This window comes from Cyprinodon tularosa, unplaced genomic scaffold, assembly GCF_016077235.1.
Source record: "Cyprinodon tularosa strain WSP-4 unplaced genomic scaffold, ASM1607723v1 ctg796, whole genome shotgun sequence".
NCBI lineage: Eukaryota > Metazoa > Chordata > Actinopteri > Cyprinodontiformes > Cyprinodontidae > Cyprinodon > Cyprinodon tularosa.
This window is the reverse complement of record NW_024039558.1, coordinates 163,972-182,304: the sequence shown is the minus strand read 5'-3', so window position 1 is coordinate 182,304 and position 18,333 is coordinate 163,972. Positions and strand designations below refer to the sequence as shown.

At 46.9% G+C, this 18,333-nt stretch overlaps 1 protein-coding gene across 1 annotated transcript; it reads right to left on the bottom strand.

The window, feature by feature from the left end:
• Positions 1-5,951: 5,951 nt before the first annotated feature.
• Positions 5,952-9,620, bottom strand: LOC119773987 (fas apoptotic inhibitory molecule 3-like). Its single transcript, XM_038271238.1, has 6 exons — positions 9,523-9,620; positions 8,514-8,843; positions 8,187-8,345; positions 7,728-7,829; positions 6,351-6,388; positions 5,952-6,244 (listed from the first exon to the last, which is right to left on the bottom strand). The coding sequence occupies exons 1-6, from the start codon at positions 9,560-9,562 to the stop codon at positions 6,233-6,235; spliced, it is 681 nt and encodes a 226-aa protein (XP_038127166.1). The 5' UTR covers positions 9,563-9,620; the 3' UTR covers positions 5,952-6,232.
• Positions 9,621-18,333: the final 8,713 nt, after the last annotated feature.

Below are 18,333 nucleotides of genomic sequence, written 5' to 3'. Positions count from 1 at the left end.
CGGCTTGGCTCTGGATCCCCCCCGCCGAGAGCACAGGTTGGTTTGATCAGACAACACCACAGTGGTCTACCATATCAACCACCAATGTGGGTCCAGGTCCCCAAGACTGCTGTCCCTAACACGCCTGCTCCTGGTCTGGGCGTCATCTCACCTCACCAGTCTCAGGGCGGCCTATATTCCGGGTAGGCGCAACGGACCCGCAGACTTTCTCTCCCGCACGTCGCCTCTTCCGGGGGAGTGGCGGCTCCACCCCGAGGTGGTAGATCACATTTGGGGGACATTCGGCAGAACGAGCATGGATCTCTTCGCCTCCAGAGACACGGCCCACTGTCCCCTCTGGTTCTCCCTGTCAGACAGTTCGTGTCCTCCTGGGTGCGATGTGCTGGCCCATGACTGGCCCAGAACTCTCCTGTATGCCTTTCCCCCGTTGGGCCTGATTCCTCAGACCATCCTGCGAGTTCTCCAGGAAGGGCACAGGCTCCTGCTGGTAGCCCCGTTCTGGCCGGTGAGGACTTTGTTTCCTCTGCTGCGCAGGTTTGTTACAGCTAGCTGATGCGCCTCCCATCCAGGAGGGACCCCCTGTCCCAACTGGGGGGTTGGGTTCTCCACCCCGACCCGGAACGCCTGCGGCTCTGGCTTTGGCCTCTACAGGGTCCAACTCGGCCTTCTCTCGATTTGGGGGTGACGTGGGCCACATAATGACTTGGGCATGGGCGCCATCCAACAGGGCTGCTTACACTGCTAGATGGGCGGCTTTTTCTACCTGGTGTGACAATAGGGGGCTGGACCCCATATGTTGTCCCATTCAACCCTTACCGGCCTTCCTTCAAGGGTTACTTAACCTGGGGCGGTCCCCTTCCACCTTGAAGGTCTACGTGGCTGCCATTTCCCATTGGCACACTGGGTTCACCATTTGGCTGACTGACAGCCTCTTTGTATGCCATTCTGGCCCTAAGTGAGGTTGTGCCCTTTCCAAACAAAGGTTGGCACATTGGATCATGGGGGTGATATCTGTGGCATACTCTCTGCAGGGTCAGCCCCTGCCTCAGGGGGTGCGGTGCCATTCTACAAGGAGCCTGTCAACCTCATGGGCTGCAATGATGGGGGTGCCGCTGGAGTCCATTTGCGAGGCGGACTCATGGTCTGTGCCAACCACTTTAATGAGGTTTTATAGAGTGAACATGGCTATGCCTCATCCTCTTCAGGGCATCCTGCAGCAATCACTGGCAGCATCCCACTAAGGTAGGTGCGGCTGCCGGGTTCCAATGGGTTGTTCCTTACTTCTGCATCCCTCGGGACCTAGTAGGCATACGTCATTCAGTGCTTGAAGCACCGCCTCTGGTGGTCAGTAGAGATGAAATAGAACGAAAGTTACATATGTAACCACAGTTCTATGACCGCGAGTGCGTTTGGTCCCTTGGTATCGCTGGCTCACGAGAAAATACGAGGGACTGAACTACCGGTTTCACGTGCCTATATAAGCTTCCGCTGATCACCGGTATGTCACAGCTGACTTTGTTGATACTAATTCTCGACTTGTGCAAGCGCAACAGTGAACATCAGTGCTTGAAGCACAACCTCTGGCAGTCAGTAGGGATGAAATAGAACTTGCCTCAGCCTCGCTCTGTATCAAGCAAACACACAGAACCCTCAGCAGATCCAGCTGATATTCATTAGACAGTCATTCAGCTCCAGACACATGCCAACACCCACTTACAGCTCCATACATACCTCTAACACATGCATCCTACCGCTAATGACAAGACAAAAAAATGCATCTGTGCCTCTACACTATGTTTTCAACATGTTATTCTGCTCCATGTTTGCACTGTAATTCTCGACCTGCGTAGTGCAAGAGTGAACATTCAGTGCTTGAAGCACCGCCTCTGGCGGTCATCCGAGATTCATTGAACCGTGGTTACATATGTAATTTATTCCAATATTTCTGTTGAACGGAAGTATAAAACCTATTACGTATGCAAGTCTATCTTTTGTACAAAGCTTCACAAAAAGATAAGTACAATAAACTTCCCTAACTGCAGTAAAGCTTGGATTCAGCGTGTTGAACAGATCCCAGCTCTCGACTTCGTGATTAATTTTTGGATGATCAATTCTGCCCTCAAGGTTTTGTATGATCAGAATAATGAAGATTGTGCTTTTATTCCACATTTGCATTCTGCAACATTACAGGTTTTCTTCAGCTCATTATACTTATTTCTAAGGAATGTCTTGTAAAGCTGGAATTTTGGGAACAGATTCAGGTTGCTTCAGTATATTTCCTGTAAATAATGGTGACTAAGTAGAGTTTGTTCTAACTCACCTCACTGTTGATTGAAACTTTTCCTCGTGAAGAAGATGAGGAGAGCTGCTGCTAACATGATGATCAGGATGGAAAGAATCAGACCCATAGAGCAGCAGATCTGCAGGGATGTTTATAGAAGAGTTTTTCTTCAACATTCAATAGAGGAATGTTGGTTCTCTCTGCCCTCCATGGATCTTCTCTCCATTGCCAATGTTTTCCCAGAAGCACTAATATCTCCAGGGTTCCTACCACCCTGAACACTGTCTGTTCTCCTTCCCTCCCTCAGGAAGAGCTTCAGATGCCTGAAGAGCAGAACAAAAAGACTGGAAACTGTTGGGATCTGGAGGCTGTGTCCATCTTCTCCACCAGAGGGCGTACTAGATCTCCTGGGGGCATGAGCTGACTGCAACACCTGTCTTCAATCTGCTCATCAGGAGGCTCCTACTTAAGGAGGCGGAGACTGACTCTCCAGTGCCAGAGTGTTTGCGAGTAATGGTACCAGCAAAACCTGAGCCAGTCTACCAGATCTTGCCTGATTCTTGTGAACCTGTCTGACCCTGTTTTCTCCCTGTCTCTCAGAACCTGACTTGTCTGGAAACCTGAAACACTGAAGAGAGAGACCTCAACCTGGAATCTGCCTGCCTGCACTCAGTTTGCCTCTGCCAAGCTCTCAGTTCTCCGCCTGCCTGCCCTCAGTTCAATCTCTGCTAGCCCTCAGCCCTCTGCCTGCCTACTAGCCTCTGGACCCTCAAGTTCCCCCCCCTGCTGATCAGTTCAAATTTCTAAGCAGGTATTCCCCCAATCATCTGATAAACAGCAGTTTACCTGGAACTCCTCTAACCTCTCTGTCATCCTCAGTGGAGATCCAGCCATGACCAGTCTGACCACCCAAGTTCCTGTTCACATTTTATTTACACCTTTTGTCAATAAACCTTTTGAACTTTCTCCTAACCTCCGTGTGTTTCTGCATATGGGTTAGACATCTAATCCCATCATGACAGAACACTCTGGCCAACAGACTAGCCCCGCGGAAGCACTTAAGAGGTCTTTGGGTCAACAGCAGGACCTTATTCAGAGTCCTGAACTCCGCCCTTCTCTTCCCGAAAAATTTTCTGGAGAACCAAGTAAGTGCAGAGGATTTTTGTTCCAGTGTACAAATATTTTCAACCATTTTCCTCAGAGTTTCCTACAAGATAATAGTAGAATTTCATTTATTCTATCTCATCTGACCGATAAAGCTTTGGACTGGGCGGAGGCTAAGTTACTTTCAAACACTGTGTTCAATCATTATGAGGAATTCATAACAGCGTTCAAACAAGCGTTTTATCAGGAGACTGATAAGACCCCTGATTCCCGTGGATTACTAGGATTAAAACAAGGAAACCGAACAGCAGCTGTTGGTTCCTCCCTGCCTTCTGCCTCCTCCAGGTGTAGGAACCGCCGCCGGGGCAAGAAGTCCACTCCCTCTCCGGTGGGTCAGCCTGACGCCTCCTCTCCTTCTCCGGCGGGGGGCCTGACGCCTCCACTCCCTCTCCGGCAGTTCAGCCAGCTGCAGGCCTCAGTCCCCATCCTCACCAGGTCAGTCTTTGTAAACACCTTCTCAACCAACAGTTAGCACCATCCACCAAAAGACTCAAATTTGGTCCACTAGTCACACCCCAAGCAGTCAGAGCTCCCCATATCCCTGAGCCTGCTCTGAGCCGTCCAGAGACCCCTGAGCCTGCTCTGTGCCGTCCAGAGACCCCTGAGCCTGCTCTGTGCTGTCCAGAGACCCCTGAGCCAGCTTGCAAAGAGGCTTCAGAGTTCGGGGTATGTGGAGGTACGCCTCCAAGAGTCCCTCAGCGGGCGCGCCAAGCCTCCATGAGCCCTCTGCGGGTGCTCCAGGCCTCCAGGAACCCTCTTCGGGCACTCCAAGCCTCCAAGAGCCCCGTGCGGCCGCTCCAAGCCTCCAAGAGCCCTCTGCGGGCGCTCAAGCCTCCATGAGCCCTCAGCGGGCGCTCCAAGTACCCTCGGAGGCTGCACCTGTGCCGCAGTGGGCGGCCCCCTCCATGGTGGTTCCTGTGCCGCAGTGGGCGGCCCCCTCCATGGTGGTTCCTGTGCCACAGTGGACGGTCCCCTCCGAGCCTGTTCCGGAGCCGCAGTCGGCGGTCCCCTCTGAGCCTGTTCCGGAGTCGCAGTCGGCGGTCCCCTCTGAGCCTGTTCCGGAGTCGCAGTCGGCGGCCTCCTCCGAGCCTGTTCCTGAGCCGCAGTTGGCGGCCTCCTTCGAGCCTGTTCCTGAGCCGCAGTCGGCGGCCCCTTCTGTTCCTGTTCCTAAGCCGCAGTCGGCGGCCCCTTCTGAGCCTGTGCCTGAACCGCAGTCAGCTGTTCCCTCTGTTCCAGTTCCTGAGCCACAGTCGGCGGCCCCTTCTGAGCCTGTTCCTGAACCGCAGTCGGCGGTCACCTCTGAGTCTGTTCCTGAGCCGCAGTGGGCGGCCCCCTCTGAGACTGTTGCTGAGCTGCAGCAACGGAGACGTCGTCCTCTTCCGAGGTTCCTGCAGCAACGGAGATGTTGTCCCCCTCCGAGGTTCCTGCAGCAACAGAGACGTCATCCCCCTCCGAGGTTCCTGCAGCAACGGAGACGTCGTCCTCCAAAGACCCTCCTTTGCGCCTGATCCATGGCCGGCCTCCAGAACGTCTGCCTCGTCTCCGGCCCCGTGGCCGGCCTGCAGAGTGTCTGCTTCGCCTCCGGCCCCGCGGCCGGCCTCCTTAGATTCTGCCTCGCCTCCGGCCCCACGGCCGGCCTCAAGAGACTCTTCCTTGTCTGCCTCCAGAGATTTTTTTTGCCCTCGCCCACCGTGGGTGGGTTGTTTTTGTTGTGGACTCAGTTTTTGTGTTTTCTTGCCCTCCTTGCCTGGTTCCCCCTCCGCCCACCCTGGGTGGGTTGTTTTTTGTTGTGGATTCAGTTTTTGTGTTTTCTTGCCCTCCTTGCCTGGTTCCCCCTCCGCCCACCCTGGGTGGGTTGTTTTTTGTAGTGGATTCAGTTTTTGTGTTTTCTTGCCCTCCTTGCCTGGTTCCCCCTCCGCCCACCCTGGGTGGGTTGTTTTCTTTTGTTTTTCTTGGACTTTTCTTGGGACGTCTGGAATCCGCCCTTGAGGGGGAGTACTGTTGGGATCTGGAGGCTGTGTCCATCTTCTCCACCAGAGGGCGTACTAGATCTCCTGGGGGCATGAGCTGACTGCAACACCTGTCTTCAATCTGCTCATCAGGAGGCTCCTACTTAAGGAGGCGGAGACTGACACTCAGAGCCAGTCTACCAGATCTTGCCTGATTCTTGTGAACCTGTCTGACCCTGTTTTCTCCCTGTCTCTCAGAACCTGACTTGTCTGGAAACCTGAAACACTGAAGAGAGAGACCTCAACCTGGAATCTGCCTGCCTGCACTCAGTTTGCCTCTGCCAAGCTCTCAGTTCTCCGCCTGCCTGCACTCAGTTCAATCTCTGCTAGCCCTCAGCCCTCTGCCTGCCTACTAGCCTCTGGACCCTCAAGTTTCCCCCCCTGCTGATCAGTTCCACTTCTAAGCAGGTATTCCCCCCATCATCTGATAAACAGCAGTTTACCTGGAACTCCTCTAACCTCTCTGTCCTCCTCAGTGGAGTCCTCAGTGGACGTCTGTTTAATGTCATTTTTCAGAAACAATTAGAAAAGATTTCTTCTATCAGTCAATAAATTTTAGCCAAACTGAGAAAAACAATATTACAAATTAACTCTTTTGTAACCAAAGTAAAACTGTCCTGTATGAATTATGTTACTTTTTCTTTTTTTTTTTACTTCAAACAATGTTCCTCATTTGTACTTTGAGCTCTGATTGTTTCAGAGTTTAGTTCAGGTCTAAAGTGAAGATGTTTCCTTAGCAGATGGTTTGTTCTGTTTGTCCTCCTTTGATCTCCCCCCTCTATGGGTTGGTCTGCAAGAAGAGGAGGAGGAGGAGGAGGAGGAGGAAGATTTGAATAACTGAGACAGTTTTATAAACACTGATGAAACTCAGGTGTTTGATAAAGATTCAGATTCACCTGAGAGATTTCACTGAACTCTGTTTCCACAGCAGGACCTGAAAAACATTCAGATCAGAGCTGAAACTGCTGATTTCAAGAGATTAGGAGATATTCCAGGAACTAGAAACAAAATCCTAGAACACGTGTTCAGTATCAGGCTGATCTGCTCGTCTGTTCCTGTTTGGCTGTGACTCCATCCTGGAAAGAAACATAAGCTGTGCTGCTTCCATCAACACCCTTGTTTATAGATGCTGGAGATCGGCCTGTTTTCCAGTGTGGTCCTGTTTCTCGACCGTGACTGGCTGGATGTGCTCTCTTCATCCTCTGACATGGGAGCTGGCTCGGAGCTCGTCTGCCTGGCTGTGTGTTTCCTGGACGGGGCCGCCTTTTACAGCTGTTTTTTGTTTCTCTGCTTGTGTCTCCTTGAACCCCAGTCGGCCTCGGCAGATGGCCGCTCACACTGAGCCTGGTTCTGCTGGAGGTTTCTTCCTGTTCAAAGGGAGTTTTTCCTCTCCACTGTCGCTACAAGCATGCTTAGTGTGAGGGATTTTATTTGAGTCAATGAGTTGATGCAATCAGCTGGTTTTCCTTAGATAGAAAACTTTGTATCAATTTGACTGTATGATCTGGTTGAACTGTAAAGTGCCTTGAGATGACATGTGTTGTGAATTTGGCGCTATATAAATAAACTGAATTGAATTGAATTGCTGATTTATGCTCAGAGCAGATTTTGATCTGAAGCAACAAACAGAAATAATCTGCAGAAATAACTGATTATTATTAAACTAATGTGGCTTGAAAATTAAGATTTCTCTTATATCCTATATTGATTTATGCTATTTATCCACTGAAAAATGTTTTCACTCAGTCTGTTTCACCTGCAAGGCCACAAAATGTCTGCGTGAGAGGTGCTTTGCATACCAGGAATACTTCTTCCTATAAGAAGCCCGATTCTTTCTCAAGGTTTATTCATAACATGTTACTGTTTAACCAAAGTGTCAGTGATTTGTTTAGACTATAACTAGTTTAAGTTAGTGAGTCAAACGCTGGCATGATGAGAACAGGGCTGATTACCGTGCAACAAGGAGGGTATGATGAACTGTTCTCTCTTTGCAAAGATACAATAAAATGTTGACTGAGTGAAATCCATCCATCTCTGTTTATTTAACTGGAGTAAATAGCTGAATACTTTTTTTCCCATGACACTAATCTTCAGATTCTTTGTTTATTGACGGTTACTTTCATGACCCTGGAGACCTCTGACATGTAGAGAAGGCTGACCAACACTGCAGAAAACATGGAAGAAGCCTTCATGGCTAAGAAGAGCTTTGGTATCGATGCTGTTTTTAAAGTGAGGAGAAAAAAAAAGCTGTTTAGTGTTTTGTTTTTCCTCACCTTTGCTTTCAGTGAGCCTCCTCTTCCTGCAGAAAATCACCAAAGGTGTTGAAAATAAGATGATCTTGGCGACCAGAGACAGAAGCACATAAAGCAGCAGACCTGCAGGGATGTTTATAGAAGAGTTGATTTAGTTTATCCCATCAGCTGCTCTGTTCCTCATAAACAGGCCATGTGCATTAATGTTCCTCCTTCATCAGCTGCTGATAAAAACAGAAGGTTTCTCTCCTATTGAACTCAGAGGACACAGCTTCTGCTGTCAAAGACCTTCAGAACATTCTGCTCTGATCAGATGCTCCATGCTTTATTGGCTTTTATTCGCTCTGATACAAATTAACTCAACATTAGACTCTCTGACCCTGTTAACTTGAACAGGTCTGAGCCTCACTGATGAACAAAGCTGGACTTTAACAGACCCAAATCATCTCCTGAACATCTAAACATGAACAGATAATGTACCTGAAGCTGCAGCTGGTTTCTCAGAGACTCTGCTGGTTTCAGAGGAGGATGGAGAAGGTGAGGAACTCAGACTCTGTGTTGTTGTTGTTGTTGTGGAGGCTGCTGGGAGAAAAGTTGATCTAATAAAAGGTCCCAGAGTCCATTTTGGTTCTGAAGAATCTGAGGATGTGGAGATTAAACAGAATAAGAACAACTGAGGTCAAATTTTACATTCTTCTTGATTTTATGATCCATGTTTGTCTTCATGAGTCACAGTTTGAACATGTTGGTCTTTAAAGTAGATCTGTTGAAAATCTGAGTGAAAAGTTTAAAAACAGAAAAACTCACCTTCAGTCACAGAGAGAATAAAATCATCATATTGAGTTCCCCTCCATGTATCGGAGAGACACCAGTACCGTCCTGAATCTGACTTTTTCAGCTTTGTGATGCTCACATGCAGATAATCATATTGTAGCTTCCCTCTCTCTTCATATCTAATGCTGTATCTGTTTTTTGTAAACATGTCTTCAGTCGTATTAATCAGAATATTTCCTCCTTTACAGGTTTCCTTACAGAGGAACCTCCTGCTTCCAGAGTTCTTAAATTCACATCTAACTGTGATGCTTCCTCCTTCCTTTCCTCTGTAGGTTTCCACAGTTTCTCCATCCTGCAGAGCTGCTGAGGAGATAAACAGTCAGTAGTTACTGTCAATGTTTAATATAATATAGTTGAAATCTAGTTATAAATGAACCTGGATGCATTAGAATAAATTCACATTGAACCCAGAGTCTCAAACCAGTTCAGCTAAATTCTCTAAATAACTGTTTGGATCAACAACCTTCTGGTTTCTTTGACAGCTGATAAAATCTCCTCTGAGGACGTTTATAAAGTGAAGCTTTGGAGAAATAAAACATTTATCTGCTTTGTTTCTATTAGGGTGGTTTTAGTGTCTCAGCTCTTGTTGGGTTACTTCTGCTCTCATGTTTCTACTCAACTGGTCTAAATATGATGAAAATAAGAAGTTTCGTCTGTTTCTATAAATAGTCTGAGCTGAACAATAAACACTCTGAGCTGCAGAGCTAACCCTAACTGACAGTTTAGTTCCTCTATATTTAATGTAAGTTTATATATTTCTTTTCTGTTCTTGCATTAAAATCATCAGAGTTTAAATCCTGAGCTTTCAAACTTCAGCGTATCTCATCACAAAGATCAACAGAATGAAAAATTTGAGGAAATATCAGAGTTCAGATTAAAACTGATCAAGAAGCAAGAAAAAAATTTCTGATCAACTGTGAGGATTTGAAAAGATGAAGGACTGAGAGAAAATAAACTGATAGAAATAAAAAAATTTACTCACTGAGGAAGAGGATGCAGATCAAAGTAGAACAGACCTTCATCCTGAGCTGCTGATGGTTTCTAACTCTGCTTCTCTTCCTCTTTCACTGATAAACCAGGAACTTCTCTGAAGGATGGAGTTCCTCCTCTGACCACTAGAGGTCAGTCTCCTTGATGTGTTTGATTTGATGTCTCATTAGTTGATATACACTATATTGCCAAAAGTATTTGCTCACCCATCCAAATTATTGGAATCAGGTGTTCCAATCACTTCCATGGCCACAGGTGTATAAATTCAAGCACCTAGGCATGCAGACTGTTTTTACAAACATTTGTGAAAGAATGGGTCGCTCTCAGGAGCTCAGTGAATTCCAGCGTGGAACTGTGATAGGATGCCACCTGTGCAACAAATCCAGTCGTGAAATTTCCTCGCTCCTAAATATTCCACAGTCAACTGTCAGCTGTATTATAAGAAAATGGAAGTGTTTGGGAACGACAGCAACTCAGCCACGAAGTGGTAGGCCACGTAAACTGACGGAGCGGGGTCAGCGGATGCTGACGCGCATAGTGCGAAGAGGTCGCCAACTTTCTGCAGAGTCAATCACTACAGACCTCCAAACTTCAGATTAGCTCAAGAACAGTGCGCAGAGAGCTTCATGGAATGGGTTTCCATGGTCGAGCAGCTGCATCCAAGCCATACATCACCAAGTGCAATGCAAAGCGTCGGATGCGGTGGTGTAAAGCACGCCGCCACTGGACTCTAGAGCAGTGGAGACGCGTTCTCTGGAGTGACGAATCGCGCTTCTCCATCTGGCAATCTGATGGACGGGTCTGGGTTTGGCGGTTGCCAGGAGAACGGTACTTGTCTGACTGCATTGTGCCAAGTGTAAAGTTTGGTGGAGGGGGGATTATGGTGTGGGGTTGTTTTTCAGGAGCTGGGCTTGGCCCCTTAGTTCCAGTGAAAGGAACTCTGAATGCTTCAGCATACCAAGACATTTTGGACAATTCCATGCTCCCAACTTTGTGGGAACAGTTTGGAGCTGGCCCCTTCCTCTTCCAACATGACTGTGCACCAGTGCACAAAGCAAGGTCCATAAAGACATGGATGACAGAGTCTGGTGTGGATGAACTTGACTGGCCTGCACAGAGTCCTGACCTCAACCCGATAGAACACCTTTGGGATGAATTAGAGCGGAGACTGAGAGCCAGGCCTTCTCGTCCAACATCAGTGTGCGACCTCACAAATGCGCTTCTGGAAGAATGGTCAAAAATTCCCATAAACACACTCCTAAACCTTGTGGACAGCCTTCCCAGAAGAGTTGAAGCTGTTCTAGCTGCAAAGGGTGGACCGACGTCATATTGAACCCTATGGATTAGGAACGGGATGTCACTTAAGCTCATATGTGAGTCAAGGCAGGTGAGCAAATACTTTTGGCAATATAGTGTATATACCTCTATATTGATGATATTGACAGTTGGTTCCTTCATGGAGACACTGATGTCGTCATCAGAGGATGAAACTGGGCTCAGTGCAGAATGAAGCTGCTGCTGCTTGAACACAGAGAGACGTCAAAGAGAGAAACTAATCCTGCTGTTAGGATCCAATGTTTCTGAGACAAAAATAAATCATTGAAATCATGTAAACTAACTTTATAATCATCATCACAACTCAGTCAGTTACAGGATTTATTATTTTGGTTTATAATAATCCAAGTTATTTTTGGCCGTTGTAAAAGAAAAAGAAACAAAATAAAAAATTCTTCATATTCTGAGTTAGAAAAAAGATCTGCTTTAGATGTTTGATGATTATAGAAATAAATTTTAACATTTCCTCTTTTGACTTAATGTTTCTGTTTGAGTTAAGGTCTGATGTGAAAAATTTTAATAATTGTTCATATTTGAGGCTGTGCTGAAATAAATGAAACAAAACAAGCTAATTTAAACCATTCAATTGTTGGCTGTATTGAAAAGGGTGAGGAGAGTGAATACAGGACTGTGGTGGGCAACTTTGTCACTTGGAGTGAGCTGAACCACCTGCAGCTCAACGTGACAAAGACTAAGGAGCTCATAGTGGATCTGAGGAGGACAAAATCACCTGTGACCCCCGTTTCCATCCAGAGGGTTCCTGTTGACACTGTGGAGGAGTATAAGTACCTGGGAGTGTACTTTAACAATAAGTTGGACTGGACTAGAAACACCGAGGCGGTCTACAAAAAGGGCCAAAGCTGACTATTCTTCCTGAGGAGGCTGAAGTCCTTTAACATCGGTGGGACGATGCTGAGCATGTTTTATGAGTCTGTTGTTGCTAGCATGCTCTTCTTTGCTGTCACATGCTGGGGCACTGGGCTGAGGGTCGCTGACAACAACAGACTGAACAAACTGATCAGGAGGGCCGGTGATGTTGTGGGGGAGGAGCTGGACACCCTGACCACCGTGGCAGAGAGGAGGATGCTGTCCAGGTTTCAGTCCATCATAGACAATGACTCACATCCACGACACACTGGTCCAGCAGACGAGCTCCTTTAGTAGAAGACTCCTCCTACCCAGATGCACCACAGAGCGCCACAGGAAATCATTCCTACTGTCATGATCGGTTTAATGAGCTAAACCCATATGCAGAACACCAACAGGAGACAGAGTAAAAGTTAACAAATTTTATTAAGGAAATGTACAGAGTAACTCAGGACTGGTTCTGGTGCAGGTCCGGGACTGGTTTCACTTATTTCTGGAGAGATGTGAGTTTAGTTAGCCAGGCAGTTAGATGGTTTGACGAGAGAGTGAATTATGAAAGTACCTTGAAGAGGTTCAGACAGATCCTTGGAATGGGGAACCGGTTGGGTCCAGAGATTGTGGGAGTTGCAGAGAGCTCAGCAGCAGCAGCGTCTAGCTTCTGGCTAGTGAGTCTTAGCCGTGGGTTTTGTTCCTAGCTCTTCCCTGAGAGCTGAGGGAGGAATCCAGACTGAAATCTTCAGGTTAGCTTCCTAGCTCTCCCCTGAGAGCAGAAGGAGGAATCCAGACTGAGACCTTCTGGTTTGGCTTCCTTGGGCAGGCAGGCAGGTTTCCAGGTAAAGCTCATCCAGAGCTTCAGACCTTGGTCAGGCTTTCTGTAAGTAGAGAAGATAGAGGCAGGTTAGAATTCAGTTGCTCTCAAGAGTCTACTGAAATCCACTAGATAAACAGAGGCTAGGGTTTGCTTACCAAACTTGGTCAACACTGCGGCGTCGAAGGAAGGTCTGACTGCTGCTTATGAAGGAAGGTCTCCTGATTGGCTGATGAGCTTCAGGTGTGCTGGAGGCTCCAGCCCAGGAGACCCACAGCGCTCTCTGCTGGAGACAGATGGTAACTCTCCAGATCCCAACAGTAACCCCAGTCCTAACAGAAAACAACATAAAACAGAAGAGGATCCTTGGCGCCCTCTGGTGGGCAAGCCTAAGGATCCCAACACCTACCTGTGGTCATCAGTCACTATAACGCCACCCTCAAGTGATTCAGAATCCCCCACCCGTAATTGACATTTATGCACTATTTTTGCACGCCACGTATCACTTTACTTGGATTTATCACTTTACTTGGATTTATCACTTTACTTGGATTTTCACTTTTTTTGGATTTAGTTTTTACATATGCATAGATATACGTACAGATATATATACAGAAGAGCTATGTGTATATATTTTATCTCTTTTTATTTTGATTCTTATTCTTTTTTTTTATCTTTATTATACTGTATAGTTGGATGTGTGTATATATTATATAAAACTGTAACTGGAGCGTGTAAAAAAAGTAATTTCCCTCTGGGATTATTAAAGTATTTCTGATTCTGATTCTGATTCTGAGAATCCAAGCTGAGATCAGGCAGAGTTACTCTCACCTAACAGCTCGAATAATCTGGCACTGATGGTAAGATAACAGGCAGCATAAATAGCAGTAGGAACCAGGTGGACAAAATGAACGTAATGAGCCACTGGGCTAATTAGACGGGTGAAAAGAGGAAATGATAATCCACACCATGAGACAATGACAAATATGTTAACTAAAATTTTGAAATGTTAAAATAAATTTAAAAAGAAATGTGAGAGAGAAATATTCAAAAATCAATGTACCTTTTCATCTGGGTCTTAATCGAAAAACAAACAGTATGCAATTAAATATTTGCTTTGGATATATTTTAGGTTGCTTTTGGTGGAAATTAAAGTGAGCTGGATAAAATAAATATGCTTGACAGAGGATGATTAGCCACATATTGTTAGGAATCCAGTTTATGTGGGTTGTGCTTTTGTTTGTCTTCCCTCCACCACCAGGCGGCGTCTGGTTCTCGTCGGCCTCCTCACACACCTGCGGATGGTTGCCTCATTACCGGAGCACTCTTAAGCTGCTGACTGCCTCTACCTCGACTCCAGAGTGTTTGCCAGTTTTGGGTACTCTAGCCAAGATGAGTTTGCTGAGTCAAACTGAGTTTTTGTCTACCTGAGTTTTAACCTTGCTGTTTTTGTCTTCGCCTCTCGGCAGGAAGTCATCGTGCAAACTGGATGTTTTGGAACTTCTCACCCCTGGAAGGATTCTCTGAGTATCAAGCTGAGCTGAGGATTCAAGCTAGTGGTTTGGATCTGCTGACCTTTCCCCAAGGATTGTTTTGGGTCTCCCTGAGCATGGTTTTCATCTCCACAAGAAACCGTTCAAGTACCGCAGGAAAACCAAGTGGCAGTCAGCTCCTCTGTTCCTCAAGGAAATACCGCAGGCTGGGTAAACCCTGTCCGCCCTCCAACGAGCAAGTCATTCACTGGAACAACCCACACCGACTGGATTCAACAAGAAACACATTTTTCTGGAAACGTGAGTCCTGTTGCCTTAATTCCCTTCTTCAAATCGAAGACACAAATTTCCCACTGAGTCTAAACTAACCGCAGAATCTTCCCCTTCACTTTTCATTCCCGGTTCGACAGTGTTCAGAGCAGCACTGGACTCCTCTGAACCTACTCTCAATAAAACCTGTTAAACTTTTCCCTGGTCTCTCTGTTTGGTCTTCTGCATGCGGGTCAGAGCTTTAGATAAAATCATGACAGAACACTCTGTCCAAAACATTGACCCCGCAGAAGCCATTCAGAGAGCCATTAACCAGCAGCAAGCTGCTTTGTCCAGACAAGACAACACCCTGGTTGATGTGGTCAATCAGCAGACTGAATTGAATCACAGAGTAACCGACCTAACTGAGGCTGTCCGTTTTTCTCTCCAGGCTTCAGGCCCAGCCAGTGAGCTAGCCCCTAAGCAAGCTAACCAAGCCGTTTTTGCTACCCCCCATTCTGTGTGCCAGCTGGCTAATCCTCTCAGGCTTGATGGAGAGCCCAAGAAGTTCCGTGGATTCCTCATGCAATGCCTAGTTCAGTTCAACCATGCACCGAGTAAGTTTCACCCTGATTCTACAAAGATCTCTTTATCTCTCATCTTACTGACTGAGCTTTGGATTGGGCCGAGGTAAGATTTTCCTCATCCTCTAATTATGGCTGCACTTATGATCAGTTTATCAAGGAATTCAAACTAACTTTTAACCAAGATTCTGACAAGACTCTAATCTCTCGTGAGCTTCTGAGATTAAAACAAGGACACAGCTCAGTTTCTGATTTCATCATTGATCTCCGCATTATGGCTGCTGCTTCAGGCTGGGAAAAAAACAGCCCTTAAGGGCGTTTTCTCCAACGCACTAAAAGACTCTATTAAGGAGGAACTAGCCACCCTTAATGAACCTGAAACTCTTGAAGAACTAATCAATCTCTCAGTCCGCTTGGATAACCGGATTCAAGCCCGCTCTAAGAAAAAAGGTTGTAAAACAGCCCCTTCAAAGCCTCAGATAACTAACAGTTCCTCCACTGAGCATCCAACCAACCCTTCCCCACCTGAACCTATGCAGATTGGCAGCATTCGCTTAAGTCCTGAGCAAAAGCAGCACCATATGCGGGCAAAGCTTTGTCTATACTGTGGAGAAGTAGGACACTTTTTAGCCTCATGTCCTCTTTTGGGAAAAGCCAAGGTCCACCAGCAGAGAGGGAGCTATTGGCTGACCCGTAGATATCTCCCTCCTCACTTCGTCTACTCCTTCTAGCATTCCTATTGTTAAATGTGACATCTGTCTCATTATCGGCTCTAAGTGATTCTGGTTGTAAACAGAATCTTATTGACACTTCCTTTGCTCAACAGATGGGGATATATCTTATCCCTTTACAGAACCCCCTTTGTGTTTTTGCCTTAGATGGCAGAGACCTGCCTCAGATATCCCACCAGACTATTCCCATGCAACTAACTGTTTCTGGGAACCATATTGAAAACATTTCTTTCTTTGTTTTCCCTACAGCCAAGTCTGCTTTATCCTTGGGATTTGATTGGCTCCATTCTCATAATTCCACCCTCAATTGGACAAGCAGGCATGTCGAGTCTTGGTCTGTTTATTGTCACTCACACTGTCTCAGGTCTGCTGTTCCCCCAGGTGTAAAACCACCAGATGTAAGTGAGACAGATGCCATTGAACTTTCTTCCATTCCTGCCGACTACCATGACTTCTCCCAGGTATTTAGCAGATCTAAAGCCTGTTCTCTGCCTCCCCACAGACCATATGACTATGCAATTTATCTGCTTCCTAGAGCCCCCTTGCCCGGCAGTCGTCTTTTCAAAATTTCCAAGCCAGAAAGGGAGGCTATGGAAAAATATATTAAGGAGTCCCTGGCTACTGGCATCATCCACCCCTCATCTTCACCTCTTGGAGCAGGTTTCTTCTTCGTGGGGAAGAAGGATGGCTCACTTCGGCCCTGTATAGACTACAGAGGTTTGAATCTAATAACTGTTAAAAATAAATACCCATTGCCCCTGTTGTCATCAGCCTTTGAACCCGTTCAAGGAGCCACAGTCTTCACTAAACTGGACCTCAGAAACGCACACCACCTGCTCTGAATAAGGGAGGGAGACTAATGGAAACCGCATTCAAAACTCCCATTGGTCACTTTAAGTATCTGGTGATGCCTTTAACTAACGTTCCTGCTTGTTTCCAGGCCCTGGTCAACGACGTTCTGAGGGACTTTTTGAATATTTTTGTCTTTATTTACATTGATGATATCCTAATTTCTGTCAAAAACCTTTCAGAGCACAAGATCCATGTCCGCCAAGTTCTACAGCATCTGCTTGAGAACAAACTTTTTGTCAAGGCTGAGAAATGTGAGTTCCACAAACCTTCAGTTTCCTTCCTTGGATTCATCCCTGAGGGCGGACAGGTAAGACCCACTGAGGAGAAAAGTAAGGCCGTTCTGGACTGGCCCACACCTGAGACCCGAAAGCAGCTCCAACATTTTCTGGGTTTTGCAAATTTTTACCACAGGTTTATTTGCAACTACAGCCAAACTGCTCTTCCTCTGACTGCCCTTACTTTCCCAAGTTTCCTTTTGTTTGGTCCCCAGAGGCGGAGGCAGCCTTTGCCCATTTAAAAAGACTCTTTGCTAATACTGCTGTTCTCATCCAGCCAGATCTCTCCAGACAGTTTGTGGCGGAGGTTGATGCCTCAGATTCTGGAGTTGGAGCCATTCTCTCCCAAGTTTCCGGTACGCATGACAAGTTACATCCCTGTGCCTTTTTCTCTCGCAGACTCTCTCTCATGCTGAAATAAATTACGATGTTGGTTATCGTGAGCTTTTAGCCATAAAGTTGGCTCTGGAGGAATGGAGACACTGGCTACAGGGAGCTGCACATCCAGTTCCGTTTTGGACAGATCACAAGAACCTCTCATATATCCAATCAGCCAAGAGACTCAACCCTGCCAATCCTGCTGGTCACTTTTTTTCTCCCGATTTAACCTCTCTATTTTCTTCCGCCCTGGCTATCGGAACATTAAACCGGATGCCATTTCACGGTAGTTTTCCCCGGACGAATCTGAAGAGTCAGCTGCTCCCATCCTGCCTCCTAGCTGCTCAGTTGCCACAGTAACCTGGGAGATTGAGGATCTCGTTAAGCAGACCCATACAGTCTGAACCCGACCCCGGTACCGGACCTCTCAACAGGATTTATGTTCCTCCCTCCATTCGTGCACGTGTGATTAACTGGCTTCACACCTCGAAGTTTTCTGCCCATCCAGGAATCAGCTGAACCGTGGCCCACATCAGTCAATGTTTTTGGTGGCCCTCCTTACTGAAGGATGTTAAGGAGTTTGTCTTAACCTGCTCCACCTGCGCTCGTAACAAGCCCTCTCATCAGCCCTGCTTCAACCCTGTCCATTCCCAAGCGACCCTGGTCACACATTGCTATCGACTTCCTCACTGGACACACCACTTCTAAAGGTATGACCACCATCCTAACCATCATTGACCATTTCTCCAAGGCCTGCCATCTTGTTCCTCTGAGAAAAGTCCCTTCAGCTCTGCAAACAGCCCAGCTTCTGGTCAAGCAATTTTTTGTCTCCATGGAATCCCACAGGACATTGTGTCTGACCGCCGCCCACAGTTGATCTCCCAGGTATGGAGAAGTTTTTGTTCCGCTCTTGGGGGCAAGGTCTCTCTCACTTCCAGTTACCACCCTAATCCAATGTCCAGGTGGAGCGTATGAATCAAGAGTTGGAAGCCAGCCACAGATGTCTCACTACTACAGATCCCTCTGAGTGGAGTCAATTTCTTCTGTGGGTAGAATACGCCCACAACTCAAGCTTCTCCTCTGCAACTGGACTATCCCCTTTCGAGGCGTCTATTGGGCACCAGCTACTCCTTTTTCCGGACGAAGATGCAGCCATCATCGTACCCTCCGTTCAGCACCACATCAGCCGTTGCCGGGCCTTCTGGAACCGGGCCTTGGTGGCTCTGGGAAG

What these genes read in the sequence shown, in the direction of transcription:
- LOC119773987 (XM_038271238.1), bottom strand. Translation starts at nt 9,562, where the DNA reads ATGAAGGTCTGTTCTACTTTGATCTGCATCCTCTTCCTCA. An exon ending in GATCTGCATCCTCTTCCTCA is followed by an intron (nt 8,844 to 9,522) that starts GTGAGTAAATTT and finishes TTATCTCCTCAG; the next exon opens with CAGCTCTGCAGGATGGAGAA. An exon ending in GAGGCTCACTGAAAGCAAAG is followed by an intron (nt 6,389 to 7,727) that starts GTGAGGAAAAAC and finishes AATGTTTTTCAG; the next exon opens with GTCCTGCTGTGGAAACAGAG.